General features: G+C 36.9%; 4 protein-coding genes across 4 annotated transcripts; 3 read left to right on the forward strand and 1 right to left on the reverse strand.

The window, feature by feature from the left end:
- Window positions 5,315-8,850, forward strand: LOC18787031 (protein DOWNY MILDEW RESISTANCE 6). Its single transcript, XM_020557449.1, has 4 exons — window positions 5,315-5,347; window positions 5,894-6,124; window positions 6,217-6,467; window positions 7,679-8,850. Exons 1-4 carry the CDS (start codon window positions 5,315-5,317, stop codon window positions 8,247-8,249), a joined length of 1,086 nt encoding a protein of 361 aa, XP_020413038.1. The 3' UTR covers window positions 8,250-8,850.
- LOC18785744 lies at window positions 9,009-9,611 on the forward strand. Its single transcript, XM_007220066.1, has 2 exons — window positions 9,009-9,270; window positions 9,418-9,611. Exons 1-2 carry the CDS (start codon window positions 9,009-9,011, stop codon window positions 9,609-9,611), a joined length of 456 nt encoding a protein of 151 aa, XP_007220128.1.
- On the forward strand, window positions 11,117-14,471 carry LOC18786677 (GTP-binding protein YPTM2). Its single transcript, XM_020558166.1, has 8 exons — window positions 11,117-11,330; window positions 11,968-12,040; window positions 12,647-12,694; window positions 12,773-12,820; window positions 13,258-13,329; window positions 13,426-13,581; window positions 13,686-13,789; window positions 14,038-14,471. The coding sequence occupies exons 1-8, from the start codon at window positions 11,317-11,319 to the stop codon at window positions 14,129-14,131; spliced, it is 609 nt and encodes a 202-aa protein (XP_020413755.1). The 5' UTR covers window positions 11,117-11,316; the 3' UTR covers window positions 14,132-14,471.
- On the reverse strand, window positions 15,209-17,181 carry LOC18785361 (probable transcription factor At5g61620). The gene is made up of 6 exons (XM_020556412.1): window positions 16,878-17,181; window positions 16,212-16,426; window positions 16,025-16,087; window positions 15,886-15,945; window positions 15,682-15,798; window positions 15,209-15,499 (listed from the first exon to the last, which is right to left on the reverse strand). The coding sequence occupies exons 1-6, from the start codon at window positions 17,179-17,181 to the stop codon at window positions 15,209-15,211; spliced, it is 1,050 nt and encodes a 349-aa protein (XP_020412001.1).

Here is a 17,826-nt window from a genome sequence, read left to right on the forward strand (position 1 = left end):
AAGATGAGATAAAACATAAGACGGGGATTTCATTTTATAGATTTATATGTTTGAGGATTTCCTATTATTAGATGACCTAACTTCAACTGTGTGAATGACTTGCATTTTTTATCAATTCAAAGTACATATATTGTTCCTCATAAGCAAGTTGGTGAGCAGTTAAACACCTCCAACTCCAAACTCTCTTTTTGCCGACTTTGCCAACAACATATATACTTGTTTGCTTTGTACAAGAAATTAAGATGAGAAATTAGTTTGCTTGTGCAGACACTCAACACAAATCTTGCACCTTCCATATTGCAAATGTGATTTAAGTGTTTCTGTAGATTTTTCCTCAAAATGAAAAGAAAAAACAATCAAAACAATCTTTTTTTTTTTCTTCCCATTGACTCTCATCATAATTATGGAATGATGCGCCAATTTTTTTGGTTCCAACAGTCCATGAATGTAGGGATTTATACATTAACTAGGGACCCTCAATAGTCTGATTTGCAACTAAAGCAGCACCAACATGAGAAATTGCTGGTTCCCATATTCCAGTGAATGTGCATACAGAAGGAGAAGAAAGTTATGATCCACAAGTTCAATTTCCCAGGGAAAAAGAGGAAAACTGTCTTTTATTGGTTGCATCCCATCCCTGCACAAAGTGCAAACAAAAGCACAATGTTGTCTCTTTTGAACAAAGTTGTACCAAAAATTAAGATTTGAACCATTTTCATTCTCTGCTTCAGTTTGAATTCTATAGTATCAAAATTTGAACCAAACGTCACCAATGCGCCCACTATTGATTTTGGCAAGGTTCTTATCCAAGAAATCAGAACAGCTTGTCGTCAATTGAGATTCTTTCAAGCAGGCTTAATCAACATAGGTCTCTATAATTTTCTTTTCTTTTGTTTAGATAGTAGTAATTATGCAAAAAGTATAATTATATATAAGCTGATGCTCTTCATGATCCACTCATAGCACAACCATGCATATAACTTGCAATGCCACCGTCTTTTCACGAGGAAGATGCATCTTTTCACCATAATCGGCGAATATATGACATTAATGCTTTGTTACGACGGGTTTTGATCTTTTGCTAGTACTTTTAGTAACGAGTTTAGTGTCTTTAGCAGCGAAACAAACCGTCGCTCGCTGTGTGGTGAAACAACTATTTGCGACGTCGAAGAAAACCACCGCTAAATGTCCGAAGAAAATTGTAATGTTAGCTCTCCCATGATACTCGGGGATATTGCCAGCTGAATAGTAGAAAAGCAACATAAAAACCGTCTTTTCAATATCTTTATATGCATGTACACATATTACATGAAAACAATTCACAAATTCTTGTCCAAAATATATTACTTTGATGCATGGAAATGCCCAATCAATTCAACAAACTAGATGGGATAAGAAAAAAATTTCAGTGCAATTTTATCACTCCAACCATTCCGAAGGCGATCCTTTTTCACTACTAACTTGCTAGCAACTTCCTGCTTGTTCTCAGTCCCTTGAAATGGTCTCTCACATATACCGCAACCATGAAAGTAGGAGCTGAAGCTGTGGATTATAAAGTGTAATCCAGAAGATTGCTATCTTTGAACATCCCCTGTGCATCATCCTCCATCCATATGCTACGAATTGCATCCAGGCATTAATTGACCTAAAGTTCACAACAAACATTATACATTGAAATTAGGAAATCCTTTTGCTATCACATTTAACTGTGAGCCAATGAGTAATACAACCATATACAAAGTTTACACATGAATGCGAGGCCCATATCAAATATACGAGATTGAAAGGCAAATTGCTATATAGAATTTACTTGCCCATCTTAGCGAAGATGTTGAAAGGCCAGGTTGAAATAACAATCAACGGAAACTTTACTGAGTATATTTTCAGACAATAGCCCTCAATTTTGTCCCCAAGACTCTGTTATGTGACAACATTGAACCAAAATGCTAGTCAAAGGGTCATTGATAAAACAGCAATAGGATTGTAAAAACCCCTAAACGATACGAAAGATAAATGATGTTTGTGCCTGTGCACAACTGCTCGCTCGTAGAGCCTTGTTCAGGTAACAGTAAGTACACTAGCAGCACATTATACAGCAAAAGCTTTTTGTCCCACACTGACAACTGAAAGTTACTTGAAACTAATGATAATAAAATTAACCACAAAACAGAACTGATACCTCAAGGTTGATCAGGGGACCTGACATCTTGTTTTGATCCCATTGAGGGGAGTGGGGAGATATGCACTAAATGATACTTGAAGTTGCATAAGAATTTTTTCTTCCCCTACTCAGTCAAATATTCAAGCCCTCATCATAACCTGCATAGTGATCATAATTTTGAAGAAATAAGAACCATAGATTATTAAGGAAAGAGCAACAGAGTAATGACAACTAAATCATTTAGAGGCCAAAATCCTAACTGCCTATGATTCATCAATGATCAAAAGACGGTATGTCTGAAGTTTCCTTGTTGGGACAAAATAAAACAATAAGCTAGTGTGGTGAATGCATGTTAAGAGTCGCAATCCTATTTGAATCAAGTTTAGTTATTTGGAGCTGCAATCCTATTTTCCCAGTGGTACAAAGCAAATGATGTAAAAGAGTGAGACATACAAACTATCACTATTCTATATACCATTAGACCAGCAAAAGCTACATCCATTGCAGTGATGACCACTATCTGCCTAATGAATGAGAAAGAAATCCACAATTATGCAATAATATGATCATAAGTCATATGAGTGCATATGCCTGCCTTTCGGTCAGGGTTGAGTAGTACTAGTAACCTCAAAGTAAGCCCTTTTTTCCTTTGTTTTTTTTGGGTAACAAATATGGATTTTATTTATGACAAAAGAGTTAGAAAGGGGATGAACGAGATGTCCTCTAAAATCCTGTGAACATCCTCAACCCCAAACACTAAGTACAATAAAATCCAACTAGGGATTGGAACAATAAAAAATCAAGCTAACTATGTGGAAGGCACATCATTGACCCAAAGAGGTCAACGGTCTTCATGACTCTTAATTACCTGATCCCAATCATAATGTAAAATAGAGAGAAGAGGGAAGCAGGAGGAGGGAATACCGTATATTTGATACCAGGCTTCAAAACTAAGCTATGGAAAGACTTTACCAAGAAAATAAAATGCCATATCCAATGCTTGAAAACTTACTTTCCTACATTGAATTTCTATGAAGTTAAATGACATCCACATGATTACATACCAAAAAAGTGAGCTTTAACCATTAGCCATGGATGTTACTTAGTGTTTGGGGTTGAGGAAAAGATTGGCCCCAGTATTTCGGTTTCAACCCGATACACCCCATCCCTGCCACAAATGGCCCAGCAAAAGCTCCCCAGAGCAACTCCCTCCAAACTACATTGACAGATTAAAAAATCAATTACTGAATTCCTACAAGTCCTTAAATTTACAATTCTACCACGAGACACTAAAAACGCATAACCAGACAAAATTTTATACACATTGGCATACTCCTTAAACTTACTTTCCTACATAGAATTATGATTACATACCAAAAAAGTGAGCTTTAACCATTAGCCATGGAGCTTTACTCTATTATCATACCTGACTTGCACAAAGAAAAGATTGGCCCCGGTATTTCGGTTTCAACCGGATACACCCCATTCCTGCCACAAAATTTTATACACATTGGCATATATAATTATACATTCAATACACAAAAAAAAACCTTTCTTTTCTCTCCCAACAATGTTTATTTATAAAGAAACAGAATGTTCTTCTCTGATTTCTATCATTGTGAGAATCGGTTTTTCCGGCTGCTTCAAATTCCAAACATGTGTAATCAATGGTTGGGTTATATTTTGCTAGAAGATTAAAGTTTTTTTCTTTCAAATCTACTGATTGATGCCTTCCGAGTTCCAACTATCCCAATATGTCAGAATCAAAATTTTCTTTTTGGTTTATGAAATTCTCGCTATTTATATGCCGTCTAAATCCAAAGAAATGAAATGGGAAAATAGAGAATTGAAAGGCTTACCAGACAAAAAAAAGGCAAGGAATTGGTGGGGTTGTGGTAAAATGGGATCAGAGTTGAAAGCGTGTGAGCTTCCATCACTCCCAAACTCCCTTGCTTGTTGCCATTTGAGAGGAGCGAGCGAGGACTGAGAAACCCTAGCTTTTTCTCCTGCCGTCGATCTCATCTCTTTCTTCTCTCTCGTTCGATCACATCGAACCGTCGAACGGGCGTACGACTCTGTTTTGTTTTTTCGTAAATAGTCTAGCCGTCCGGCTATACTCGATTTTTTAATTTTTTTAAAAAATCGTACAGCCGTTCGGCTACACTTGTTTTAACACTCGGGCACTTAATCGCTAGGCGACCCCTTTTTTTTCCCAAAAATAGTATAGCCGCGCGGCTATACCCGGTTTTTTTTACTAACAGTATAGCCGTGCGGCCATACTCTTTTGACACGTGGGCAACTAAGTCGCTTTGTGGGTTTTTATTTTTTAAATAAACGTATAGCCACTCGGCTGTACACGATGGTAACTAGGCACCATGCTGCTTCTCTCTTTTGTTTTTTCATTAATCGGCTATACGTGAATTTTTTTCCCTTTTTTTAGAAAATTAGTATAGCCGCACGGCTTTACAGGGTTTTTGGTTTAATTTTTATAATAAGTATAGCCGAGCGGCTATACTCTCTCTCTATGTATATATGTAGATATACTGGTATCCTTTTTTTCTTTTAAATTTTCCCCAATTTTTTTTTATTGATAAGAGTAGGTTATAGCATTACCCATTACTATTAGGCCATTATCCGAATCTCTATTGTCCCTTTTTAATTTTTTATTTTCCCAAAGTTATTAATTGTATAAAGAATTTAGCACTTACACGGTTAATATTTATTATACACGTATGTATGTATTTTCCAATTGTACATCTATGTTTTGTACACGTTTAAAATGCTCTTAAAAATTCACGTATTTTCCAATTATACATCCGTGTTCTGTACATATTTTCCAATTAAGGATTGCATTCAATGATGAACTGCTGTTGTGCAGGATTTCTTTAGAAGCGAGAAGAAATCTAGCTAGCTCAGGTGTGAAGCCAAGCTATTGCTAGCAGCAAGGAATAAAACACATATAAGGTTAAGACAGGAATCTATTACATATATTCCATTAGTACAATCCTATACTTCCTTTTTTCTCAAAATTAAGGTTAAGACAGATCATTACATAGTACTATAAGGAGACCTTGAGAAAGATCATGTTATGGGGAATGTGGTTGTATATGTTCTCCTTTTCTGTTCTTATCCAGTCAAGTCTAGCAGAATTTAATGGGGGAAAAGGCCAGTGGCATTGAAATCTTGGTATTACATTACAGTTGTACAAGCAAAAACAGCCGCACCAAAACCTGAAATTGAGGGACAGTGGATGGAGCTCGCCCACCTGCATGGCCAAATACAAGGAGGATTTGACCTGATTCATTTTCCACTATCTGCCAAATTCATACTTTAACTAGTTTCCCCAGCAGTTTCCAATTTCCCCAACATTTATTCTTCACATATATCAAATGTCTAGTTTATTTCCTTTGTTTTGTAGCCCCATGGAACTCTCTAGATTTACATGAAAAAGCAATTAATTAAACATTAAGAAAGTGCTTTTGGACCTGCTTTTGATTTGATAGTTTTGTGCACAAAGATTTCAGCTAGCTAGATTTATGACAAATCAAAAGGCCCATATACAAAGTGCAGCTAGTATAAAAACTCTACTATATAAACCCCTCCCTCCTTTCATATTTTTTTTTGCATCAAACCATTATCTTGTTCCCTTTGTGTGTTACAAGATATGAACCTTTTCATTCTCTGCTTCTGTTTGAATTCTATAGTTTGCTAGCTAGCTGAGGCAACTTTAAGGATGATGATAAAAGTTGTTCAAGCTCATTTTCAATCGGGAAGAGTGCACAAGAGAGGGGCTTGTCATATGTACCCGAGTGCTATGTAATTCCAACTTCACATCGTCCAAGTTTGACTCCAGACGTCGCCAATGTCCCCATTATTGATTTTGGCAAATTGAAACAAGGTTCTCATGAACGAGCAATAGTTATCCAAGAAATCAGAACAGCTTGTCGTCAACTAGGATTCTTTCAAGGTAGCTTAATCTCTATAATTTTCTTTTGGTTAGATGATATTCATGTTCCGTTCATAACCTAACCATGCATATATATATAACATGCAAACAGATTGTCAACCATGGAATCTGTCAATCGGTGTTAGATGAGGCTCTTGCTTCGGCCTCGGAAATTTTCAAGTTGCCAGGTTCTGAGAAGGCCAAGTTCATGTCTGATGATGTTCACAAGCCAGTGAGGTATGGGACAAGCTTCAAGGATGGAACTGATAAGATTCAATTTTGGGGGGTGTTTCTCAAGCATTATGCTCACCCCTTGGCAGATTGGATCAATACCTGGCCTGACAATCCATCTAACTATAGGTATATACCCTTATATTTTAATCTCTTATATTTTCTTTGTATTTCCAAAAGAAACAAAACAAAAAAAAAAAAACCCAAAAAGAAGAGAGAATTAAAATAAACATAAGTACGTAGCCAACTATATAACTAGCAATGCATCTGATTTAAGAGCATGGTCTTTAGCTAAATTGTTGTCTTGTCTTATTTTTGTCAGACTTTTTGGTAAATCCTTGGGCAGTTGCCGCTCTTGATTTTTGGCAATCTGGAGGCCTCACATTAAAATATTTCAATAAAACATGGTCACTCACCAGCTAGTATACATATATATCCAATGATCCTCATAAATATCAACCGTCATGGAGCATAGTCTAGCGCTGACAAGCATGGCAAACAAGAACAGATAATCGTTTCCAATGTAGCTTTCATCTTTGTACTCGATTTGTTCTTTTACCGATGCGTCATCAATTGACTTTCAATCTTTGAATGCTTTATTCATATGAATCTAGGATCATCTAAAGAAATTTTTGGGAGGATGTGTAACAGTACGAGAAAGACAATTATAAAGAATGGGACTAGGTCTTGAGCAACTTTTTAGATTACATCTAGATGTTGATGGCTTTTCTTGGGTATAACTCTTGCTAGATCCCGCATCCATCAAAAGGACTCGGGGGGTGGGGAACTGGAGGGTAAGAAGCAGCTGACTAGAGCCATTAGGCATCATCTCAATCTCCGGATCCAAAACAAAGGTTGCTTGCATATTCCACCTCCTTCTCAATCTTTTGATTCTTGCTATTGCCGATATGATCTTTTCTCTTGTTTCAGAAGTGGAGTTTGCTGCTATCGTAGATAAGAGTGACGGAATTGAAAAAGTGAAATCCACCCGGAAAGAAGAACTGCAGCTCGATTTGAGATGAAATCTGGTAATAGCTCTTGGGCTGGTTCTGCTGCTTGACTTGAATTGAGGTTGTGCCTCTTCCAATCGCCATAGTTAAACTTCTGATTAGCCCTACTATACTAGATGAGATTCCATTTCTACAGAACAGAGAAAGGGGAGAGCGGGGAAGTTGTTGTAAGTTCTCACAGTCACTTTATCACGTGATCAGTTATTGTAAAAGAGTTGGCATATACTCGACCACCTCAGTTATTAACATTGTTGCACAAGTTTATTTTTTATTAATGTGTAATTTGTTCTCATCACAAATCTTTATTGATTAGTACATGAATATCTCTAGGGAAACCATGGGAAAGTATTGCAAAGAAGTGAAGAAACTAAGCTTTGAGATAACGGAAGCCATCACTGAGAGCTTGGGGATAGGCCCAACCTACATGAGCAACAAACTGGAAGATGGGTTGCAAGTCATTACAGTCAACTGTTACCCACCATGCCCAAATCCTGAAATTGCACTAGGGTTGCCTCCTCATTCAGAATATAGCTGCTTAACCATTGTCCTTCAGAGCTGTCCGGGGCTCGAAATCATGCACGCTGAGGAAGGAGCCTGGAAACAAGTCCCCCAACTTCATGGTGCCCTACAAGTCCATGGGGGTGACCATTTTGAGGTGCTAAGCAATGGGTTGTACAAGAGCGTTGTGCAAAGGACCACATTGATCCGTGAGAGGACAAGAATCTCCATTGCAAGTCTGCATAGTTTGGGATTGGATGAGAAGATGGGAGCTGCCAAAGAGCTTGTGGATGAGGAGCATCCTGGGAGGTACAAAGAGAGCAGCTTCAAAGATTTTCTGAATTTTCCCTCCACCAATGATCTAAAAGAGGGGAAGAGCTTCATTAACACACTCAAAATATAGAAAAATAACAATTTCAAGCCTTAATCTAGCTCTATAGTGAGTGCTCTTTTTTGTCTGTTGATTTTAGTTATTTTCTCAGTTTTTGGAAAAGACTACTTCGTAGTTTTTTTTTTTTTTGGACCAAATTAAGAGTCTCTAATTATCTCGGAGAAGGGTAAGCAGACTGAAGGGCAAAGTTAGCAGCTTAGATTAAGATTAGTGATATAAGGTATATAACATAATCGGTAATTACGATGCAAAATTTGACGTACTTAACTGATCCTACATCTAAATTGGGTATAAAGAGGTGCTGAAATTGAGGGAGCATATATCCAAATAAAGTGCATTTTAGTTTTTAATTACATTGGTTACTGCTACAAGGTCCACCATATCTATGTGGAATGGATGTGCATGTGGAATTAATAGAAAGGACATGAGAATATTTATTGCAGAGTCAAAATAATGATCCAAAAAACTAGTTCTGATCCAAAATCTTAGCCGTTTTCCTTGACCTCGGTATTTCTTTTGCTCTCTCTCTCTCTCTCTCTCTCTCTCTCTCTCTCTCTCACTTCACACTTTATACTCCAATCAACATCCAACAAACACATACACAACCTTTCAAACCCCCTTGCTCAATATTATATGCTTCCTTCACTCAGTTCTGATCATCATTCTCATTACCGATATACATCAATTCAAGTGTCTTAATTGTCACGTACTAGCTATAAATCATAAAATAATTTAATTTAATACACACTAATATTCCAAGAAAATTAGAAGATGCACAGATCGGCAAGCTGGAGCCGGGCGGATGAGTACTTCATGCACCCAAACTCCTCCCCGTCAGCTGGGAAGGGGCCGTCGGGGCTACGGGTGTCAGTGTCGTTTGATCAAGGCGGTGATCAGCTGCCGGTGTACGATCCCATAGCAGAGCTGGCCAAGAAGGAAAGGTCTCGTGTTAAGTTCGCTGAGAATGCCGTGCATGTCATCCCCATTGTGCTTCTTCTATGCGCCTTTGTTCTTTGGTTCTTCTCAAATCCAGGTAATTAATCATAAAAAATAAAACCATTTGTACTATTTTAGACCACGATGTAGTATAAGATGATACAGATTGTTTATAAATTTGCATTAATATATTTTATTTTTCTTACAAATGTATATATTTTGTTGGTGTATATGTAATGCGCAGAGATAGACGTGCGGATTAAAACGGATCCAATAGCAGCAAGAATTGAAGGACTGACGTTAGAGGGGGAGATTGAGAATGATAGTGACGGGACTCAAACAGGCGGTCTGCCCATGATGGACTTGGGACTGGACTTGGATCAAACAACAACGACAATATCAACAACAACAAAGCAAATCAAACATAAATTAAAGTGAATTAGATTTAGATGATCATCGATGCATGTGTGATGGCTTAAATTTCTGTGGACGTTGGGAGAATTAAAATTAATAAATAAGAAAAGAAAAAAAAACTTGTGGTTTATATATTTTCCTCCTGTACGTATTGTTCAGTCCTGATCTCTTGGACCACAGGAGTCTAAGAGATTTGTGGTCATTTACCGTTGGATGTAAATTCAACGGTTCACTCAATCTTGCACTCCTTTTAAGAAACTTTTTTGAACCATTAGATTAATATCTAATGGTGGGTGACCACAATCTCTTGGACTCCTGTGGTCCAAGAGATCAGGACTGATGTATTGTTCTCCTCAAATGCTAATACTGCTCTCATTGTACTGGTGTTTTGGTATAATGTACATGATTTGGAAGTATATTGGAGCATTTTTTGGTTCACTCTCTTACATTAACCTGCCATTTGCTATTTTTTTAAATACAAGTAATAGTCTAAATTGATCTAATCTACGAAAAAAGAGGAATTCGAAATTATATACAAGGGGATGAGTTCACTGCCTTAACCATTGTGTATAAAAGGTGATCCTCGCCATGTTAGCAATTCCTTAAACCAACACCTCCTGGTCTAGAAGAATATTGTTTGTATAATTTTGGATTGGATTATAAGAACTCCTTTCTCCTTTTTTTTTGTTCAAAATTAGGAAATGAGAGGGAGGAAACTCACACACGCGCTTGGAAGCACACTAAATACCTGAGCCAATCCAACTAACACCCCAAATAAACCAAGCAATAGGTTTGTGCAATGAAAAATAATTAACCATATCCCGCATGCTACATAATATAGTAATAATATATAGACATCTTTACAAATAAGAAGAGTAAACATTCAGAGAAGTATGGTAAGCTGGAAAGTATAGAGGAAAAATTGTTCACAATCTCAAGATTATGAAAGTACTCCACTCATTTTATTCACCAACAACATAACACATTAATTTAATTTAGATAGTAAAATTGTTCCTATTTTCGGTTCAGCAAATCTTTCTAGCCTAAACTTTGGCAGTCATTTCTTATGTTCTTCTTGTAGTTTTTTTTCTATAATTTTTTTTAATCCCAACATCATTAATTACTTTTAAAGGTATGGTCGCTATTTTAAAACTTAAGATTTAAGACTTAGCTCTTAGTTTTTTTTGTTTTCATCACACAAAATAATATGCCTTATCAGTGATTGTAAATAATCGCGTGATTTAGAAGCATCTGCTCCAACAACAAAAAATTTTGCGTCATAAACTCAGTAGGGTTCGTATTCATATCTATACAACCGATTACATTTAAAGTTTTTTTTTGGTCAGATCGCGAATACATGTGGGCCTCCTGCTGATTGACAATATTACACTTAACGGGCCGACGAGAGGATCCTGGCCCATGCCCGGCCGCAGGCCCAAATGTAAAACGGTAAAAGCGTTATTTGGCTCCAAATTTTTTCGTGTTTTTCATTAGAAACGTTTTACCTTTATATAATCCGAACTTTTCAGTTTCATCATCGCTTCGTCATACCTGTTTTTCCAGTTCTCCTTTTTGTTCTCTCTCTCTCTCTCTCTCCTCTTCTTCTCTTCCACTTGCCTTCTCCAAAGCTTTCCCTCCAGAGAATCAAAGCTGGTCTAGATTGTGTTCTGGCTGGACCGGTCCAATCCCGGTCGAGTTCTTCGTAGATCAACCACTCGCAGTCACAGTCATGAATCCTGAATAGTAAGCCTCCGATCTCTTTTCCCTTTTCCCTTTGTTTCCAATAACTTTTGCCCCTCTTTGCATCTGAATATATTTATGCCATAAATAAAAAATCAAAAATAAAAGTGGTTATTTTTCCTGCTGTTTTCCTTTGGATTCTCCTAAAGCATTTGTTTTTTTTCGTCCTTACAACAATTATTCTTTAGATCCGTGATGATTTAGGGCTAAATTGTAATGGGTGTGTGGTCAATTTGTGTTTCCTTTTTTAAAAAAAATTATCGATTTTGTTGAAATTCTGTTTGTTGACATAAGAAACTGAAGAAATTGAAACCCAATAGGATAGATTTCCAGTTACTTTCATTTCCTTGTGCCTTATACTTCAATTGTGATCACTGAAACCGAAAGCAGCGTAATTGATTTATTTTGATATCTTAAATTTTAGCTTGGATCGTGTTCTTGAGGTTAATGGGTCAACTAAACTTTGGTTTGAGATCTTGATGTTCAGTTAGTTCATGGGCTTAGTCAATGCAATTTGCTAAATGTAATGTAATTTTTGGCTCAACCAAATAACTTAAGTTTTGGTTTGCTACTAAACCTGTTGAATTCAGATTTAAAGTATTGCAAATGAATGATTATGTTCAAATGTTCTCTTCTGCAGTGATTACTTGTTTAAACTTTTACTGATTGGAGACTCTGGGGTCGGCAAATCATGTCTCCTTCTGAGGTTTGCTGTAAGTTGATGATACTTTGACCACTTAGACCTTTATTCGTATATGGAAATTGTAGTGCGTGTTAAAGTTTGTTTTGGATTTTTTTGTCCGATTCATTGTGTCCATTACTTGCCTCTCCCATTATAGTTAACTGATTAGTGATAATTCCTTACTGTGCTCATGCGTTTGTTTCTTGCCGAAAAGGAAATACAATGTTTTGCTTTATACTAAAGTTAGATATTTGGGGAATCTAGCAGTTATTTTGCTCTTCGATGTTTATGGGTAATTCAAAATTGGGAAATTCATTGATGTAAATGATAAGAAAGGCTTCAAGGAACCAAATGAAAATAAACAGAAGTTTTTAGAAGAGAAACTTGTAATTTCTATCCATTATTGTCAAAAATGCTGATTCCTTATCTAAAAAATTAAAAAAATCGAGTATTGATTTACTTCAAATCGACGAATGCAATTAAATAACATATGCATGATTCGTTTTTGTCGTGTAATACCTATTATCTGATGTTTCATCTTAGGCAGGTGTTTATGTTGTCTCCCATGGAAATATTATTTATATTGATTACTTGTACAATTCCTCAGGGCTGACTATTTTATCTGTGTATGATACAGGATGATTCATATCTGGACAGCTATATTAGCACAATCGGAGTTGATTTTGTAAGCTCTATTTTCTGGGTCAAAGTGGTGTTATAGAAAGGACGACTCCTAATTACTTTTCTTGTTCTTTACCTGTAGAAAATTCGCACAGTTGAGCAGGATGGGAAGACCATTAAACTTCAAATTGTGAGTCTCTCTCTCTTTCTCTCTCTCTCAAACATGGTAGTGCGTGGGCATTAAAGCCATTCAGTAGTTGAGGAATACCTATTGCTTACGTATCTGAACTGTTGATGCCAAAGTGTTGTTGGTTCATTTTTTCTTTTCCCTTTTTCTTTCTTCACGTGCTTATTTTGCAACTGTCTGATGTAACACATTCAACTACTTTAGTAGAATTTCTTATTTCGTGAGGTTTTTTGCGGTGTGTTTGCATTTGGTTGGTTGACCTTGGTTATGAAGCTGTACTGTGTCAATGGAACACATAGGGTCTCATCATTAGGCTTAAATTTAGTTCTAGTGCATGTTCACAATATTCTTGTAGCACATATGAAATGTTATTTAGTCAATGAGCTATAAAGACTTATTTGTCATATTTTCCTTTTTCCTTTTTCCTCCTGGAAATGTAGTGGGACACTGCTGGACAAGAACGTTTTAGGACAATTACTAGTAGCTACTACCGTGGGGCACATGGAATTATAGTAAGTTTTTCCTTTTTGTTTCATTATTGTGGTCATGGTTTTTCCTTGAAGTCTTGTAATGTGGATTCTATTTATTAATGTTGGTGCATGTGGCAGATAGTTTATGATGTGACAGACCAAGAGAGCTTCAACAATGTTAAGCAGTGGTTAAATGAAATTGATCGTTATGCTAGTGAGAATGTAAACAAGCTTCTTGTTGGCAACAAGGCTGACCTCACTGCTAACAAAGTTGTGTCTTATGAAACAGCTAAGGTGAAAAAAACCTTCCCTTAGTTCATGCTACCATATTTTTTGTCTGTTGAAGTATTCAATATTTATATAATGACTCTTCCCTATCGTCATTGGTTTGTTAAAAGGCATTTGCGGATGAGATTGGGATCCCTTTCATGGAGACTAGTGCAAAAAATGCTACTAATGTGGAGCAAGCCTTCATGGCAATGGCTGCTGAAATCAAGAATAGGTACTTTTGTATATGTTGTGTGTTTTCTTTACCCTAGTAATGTAATAAGAGAAAAGGTTGAACGAGGGACAGGATTCTTTTGAAAAATAGCCATGCTTAGGTTTTCTGCATCTTTGAGTTGAAGTAAATTCTGATACTATTCTTCTAAAAAAGAAAGGGTGCATTTTTGTTCTAAAGCTCTCCAGCTTTGCAAGTTTATAATTTGGCCTCTTCAGTAGTTCACTCATTTCTTTCATGACCGAATGCAGGATGGCAAGTCAACCAATGAACAATGCAAGGCCACCGACAGTGCAGATCCGAGGACAACCTGTCAACCAGAAATCTGGCTGCTGCTCCTCTTAGTCGATTCTATTACTCGTCTTCTGTGGCATGAGTGCATGCACGTAGGAGAAGGCTTCACTTCATTCTTGTCTAAGCTGTAGGGGACCATTCGTGCCTTGTGAAACCATATATAATGACTTTGCTCGTCAGTATGTCTTATAAAGTGACAAACAAAACAAATTCCATTCTTTTTAGTCTTTTAACTGGTATGTACAAATGATGTCTGCTACTCAGCTACATTTTTTATTTCTCTGTTTTCTTCTGTTTAAAGTGACTTGCTAAATTGTTTCATGTGGATGCTTAAAGGAAATTTGTACGTTTCAAATGTTATTATATGGCAAGTGGCCAATTTGTTATAGAATCCTGAAATAGTCGACTGCTGCAGATGCTATTTGTCTTCAATGTCTCTGCAGCTAACCAAATTAGCTCTTTAACCATGCGTTCCTAGGATTAAATTACTGGATCGGAGCATAGACCAGTCCATAGGACAATTTTGTCCCATCTATTTCATAAAGTCACTTCCACCCCACCTCTCTCTATAAGCTGGCTCTTTCTTTCAAATTATCAATTTATCATAAATAAATTTGTTTTCACTAACGAACTTTTAATTTAGTGGTATTTCTCAGTTGAAATTCGAATTGACACACCATAATTTGGTAAAGCTACTATTCCATCGAGTTAACCTTGGTAGAATGAAACTCGATTCTCCTTTTGAACATACCAAAAAAGAAAACCTTGGTAGAAAGCGCTTTCGTAAATGCAAGTTAAAGAAGGAAAAGTGGAGATAAAAAAAGTCGAGAAGTTGGAAAGGAAAAAAAAGTTGAATTGTATGGCATTGTCCCAAACATTATACAGAACAATTCAGCAGGATACACACAAGCCAGCCCAGCCATGCTTGTTATGTAATGCATCAATCAAGCTATCTATCTCATTTTACCATCAGCTGTGGGACACTTGGAAAACTTCTTCCGCATTATACAATTGTACACCTCTTCCATGAAAATGAACCGACTTAATTGATTATTCTCGTGATACTTCTACCTCTCAGCTTGAAAAATCAAAATTGCAAAAAGAATCAGCTGTAACATATATCATTTTCTATGTCACTCTGATGGCACCAGAAGTAGGGGAAGACAAATTGGCTCCTTGAGAAGGTTGAGGCTGCCCAATTTTAAGCTCTAGAGCATCTTTTTCAGCCGGTGAGCTCATACCGATACGGCCGGCCATAGATGGACTGCTTGGAAGAGACCTTGGTGATGGAATTCCAGAAGGGTGAGAAATAACAGGTGCACAAGTAGCAAAGTTACCATGTGTTTTGATCATATAGTGGTAGCTTGGTCTGGCAAAGTGCATCATTGGGGTGTATGGGACATTTTCAGGAATTCCCATCTGTCCAAACATTAGCAAAATCATCATCATAAATGATTCTGGTACTAAAACTTCAAATGGAAGCAAACAACACATAGCCATAAGAAACAGCAACTAAAATCACATAACTTTTCTTTACAATTCGAAAGCTATTATTCAGAACAGTTCCCTTCAAAATGGGAAAAAGAATGTTAATGAATTACCATGTATGAGACGGCAGGGTAATTTGGAACATTACAAGGTGGAGACACCGGAGCAGCTGGGGGGCTATCCAAACATAGATGTGGAAATCGGTTTAGAATCTGAGACGGAACGCTTGCCTGTAAGATTATCAAAAGTCATTAATGTAAATCATGTTTATAAGTTAATGTTTTTAAGGTTAACGATATATAAGCTGGTGGATTTACCTTAGGTGGTGAGCTATTAGCTGTATTAATCTTCTGTGGCAGAACTTTAGAGCTGCTACCCTGCACCACAAGCAGCCATTACAATTAGGTTCTAGCCTCATCTTGAAATGAGCTTTGATGACACAATTGATGGGCTTACCTCTGATGAAGTTTCTGTAGCTGTTCTTGTTGGTGAAATTGGAGAATCTTGATGACCCTGATCCTGCAGGTCCATCTAGTATAAGTCATTTATATTAACTAATTAAGATGTTTAGAACTTGAAACCAAAATGAAAATGCATAGAGGATTGATCTGTGAGAAAGAGGCAGAGAGAGAGAGAGAATTACAGAGAGTTCTTTAAATTGCATGTCAAAGAGGCTTGATCTGCGTTTTCTCTTATCATATGTAGCTTGCCTGAGGAAATATTTTTGTGCATGACTAGCAACCTGAGTTGGGGTTCTGGTGGTGACAAAATTTCTTGCTATTCCTCTCCAATCTCCTTTCCCAAGCTTCTTCAAACCAGCTAGAAACACCCGGTGCTCTTCCTCGGTCCACGGCCTCCCTGAGTACATATATTTATTCAAATTCAGCCAAAACCAAACCTGAAGAAGAATCTATATGCAAAGCTCTTATATATTTTGTAGCCATCAATGTTAATTAAGAAGTTCATTAGCACCCATTAGCAAGGCTCATTAATGATTCTACTTCATTATGGATTGGTTTAAAATTTCACTTAGTTATCATAAGCTCTGAAAACCAATTTGAAGAGCATCGTTATGTCATCTGCTGCAGTATTAATTTAATTAACAACTGCAAGATGTTACGAAGTACTATTATTTTGAACAAAAGTTTATAACAAAGCTTATACAAAGAAACAAACATCGAAAGAAACATGCATTCTCCAACACATGACACAATTCATCAAACAGCAACAAGAAGAAAGCCTAGACGCATAAATTAATCACTTGAAAATTGATATAACAAATTGGTTATTAAATATTTATCGTATGCACCTTTTTTTCTCTCATGGGCGGCTTTGTGTTTCTTGTTGTGAATGAGGCCGTCGGAGAGATAGCCGGCATCGTGATCAATTGTAACAACGTTGTTGTTGTGGTCTGCATTGCCTGCCGCCTGCAGATTGCCCATGCTGTAACTCTTCTTCATCGAATCATCTTCTTTCTCCATAATGTTTACGCCAAAAAGCTTCAAGCAAACCCCTTTATTTTGCCCATGGCCATGGCCATTGTTGTTGCACGTCCTAGAGTTATGCCCGTTGTGCCCGCAATGCGAACACTTTCTCATTGATTCCTTCACCATGTTTGGTAATATAACAACCCTTTTCGCTTTAATCTATGATCAACACAAATCTTTTAAACGAAAACTATGAAGATGGAAGATGATGGGTTTTGCTTGATATATTGATTTGTGGATTAATTTGTTAGGGATAGAAGAAAGAAGAGAAGAATTAACCTTAATTTTTCTGTTTCGTGCAAAGGAAGGTGTTGGAGTATTTATGGGGCTTTTAGTTTCCTTTTCTATAATAAGTCTATAACAATCAAACACACGTACCCAAGTTTGTGTAACATTTTCTCCTTTTTTCCCTTCACCACTAAGCTCACTAAAAAAATATAAATCTTTTTACTAATTGGATTTAGGGAAAGTCATTGAAAGGTTGGGATTGGTTCAGTGGTGAGTCAACCGGATTGTAAGCCGTTGGATTAGAATTGAAACATCTTTGATGCTTTTTTACTGCAATGGGTGACTTCCACGTGGCAGTAGTATGCAGTTCTGTGTGAAGCTGGTCTTACGCGATGATATAATGCGTCTCTCTGGAAAGTCGGTACGCGTCCCTGGTCCTAGCTACTAATTTTATCTTTTAACCCAAAAATAAAAAATAAAAAGTAAAAAAGAAGAGCACCTTTTTCCAGCTTTTCTGTTGATGCTGGTCAAAATCCAATTTTA

Source organism: Prunus persica, chromosome G2 (genome assembly GCF_000346465.2).
Source record: "Prunus persica cultivar Lovell chromosome G2, Prunus_persica_NCBIv2, whole genome shotgun sequence".
NCBI lineage: Eukaryota > Viridiplantae > Streptophyta > Magnoliopsida > Rosales > Rosaceae > Prunus > Prunus persica.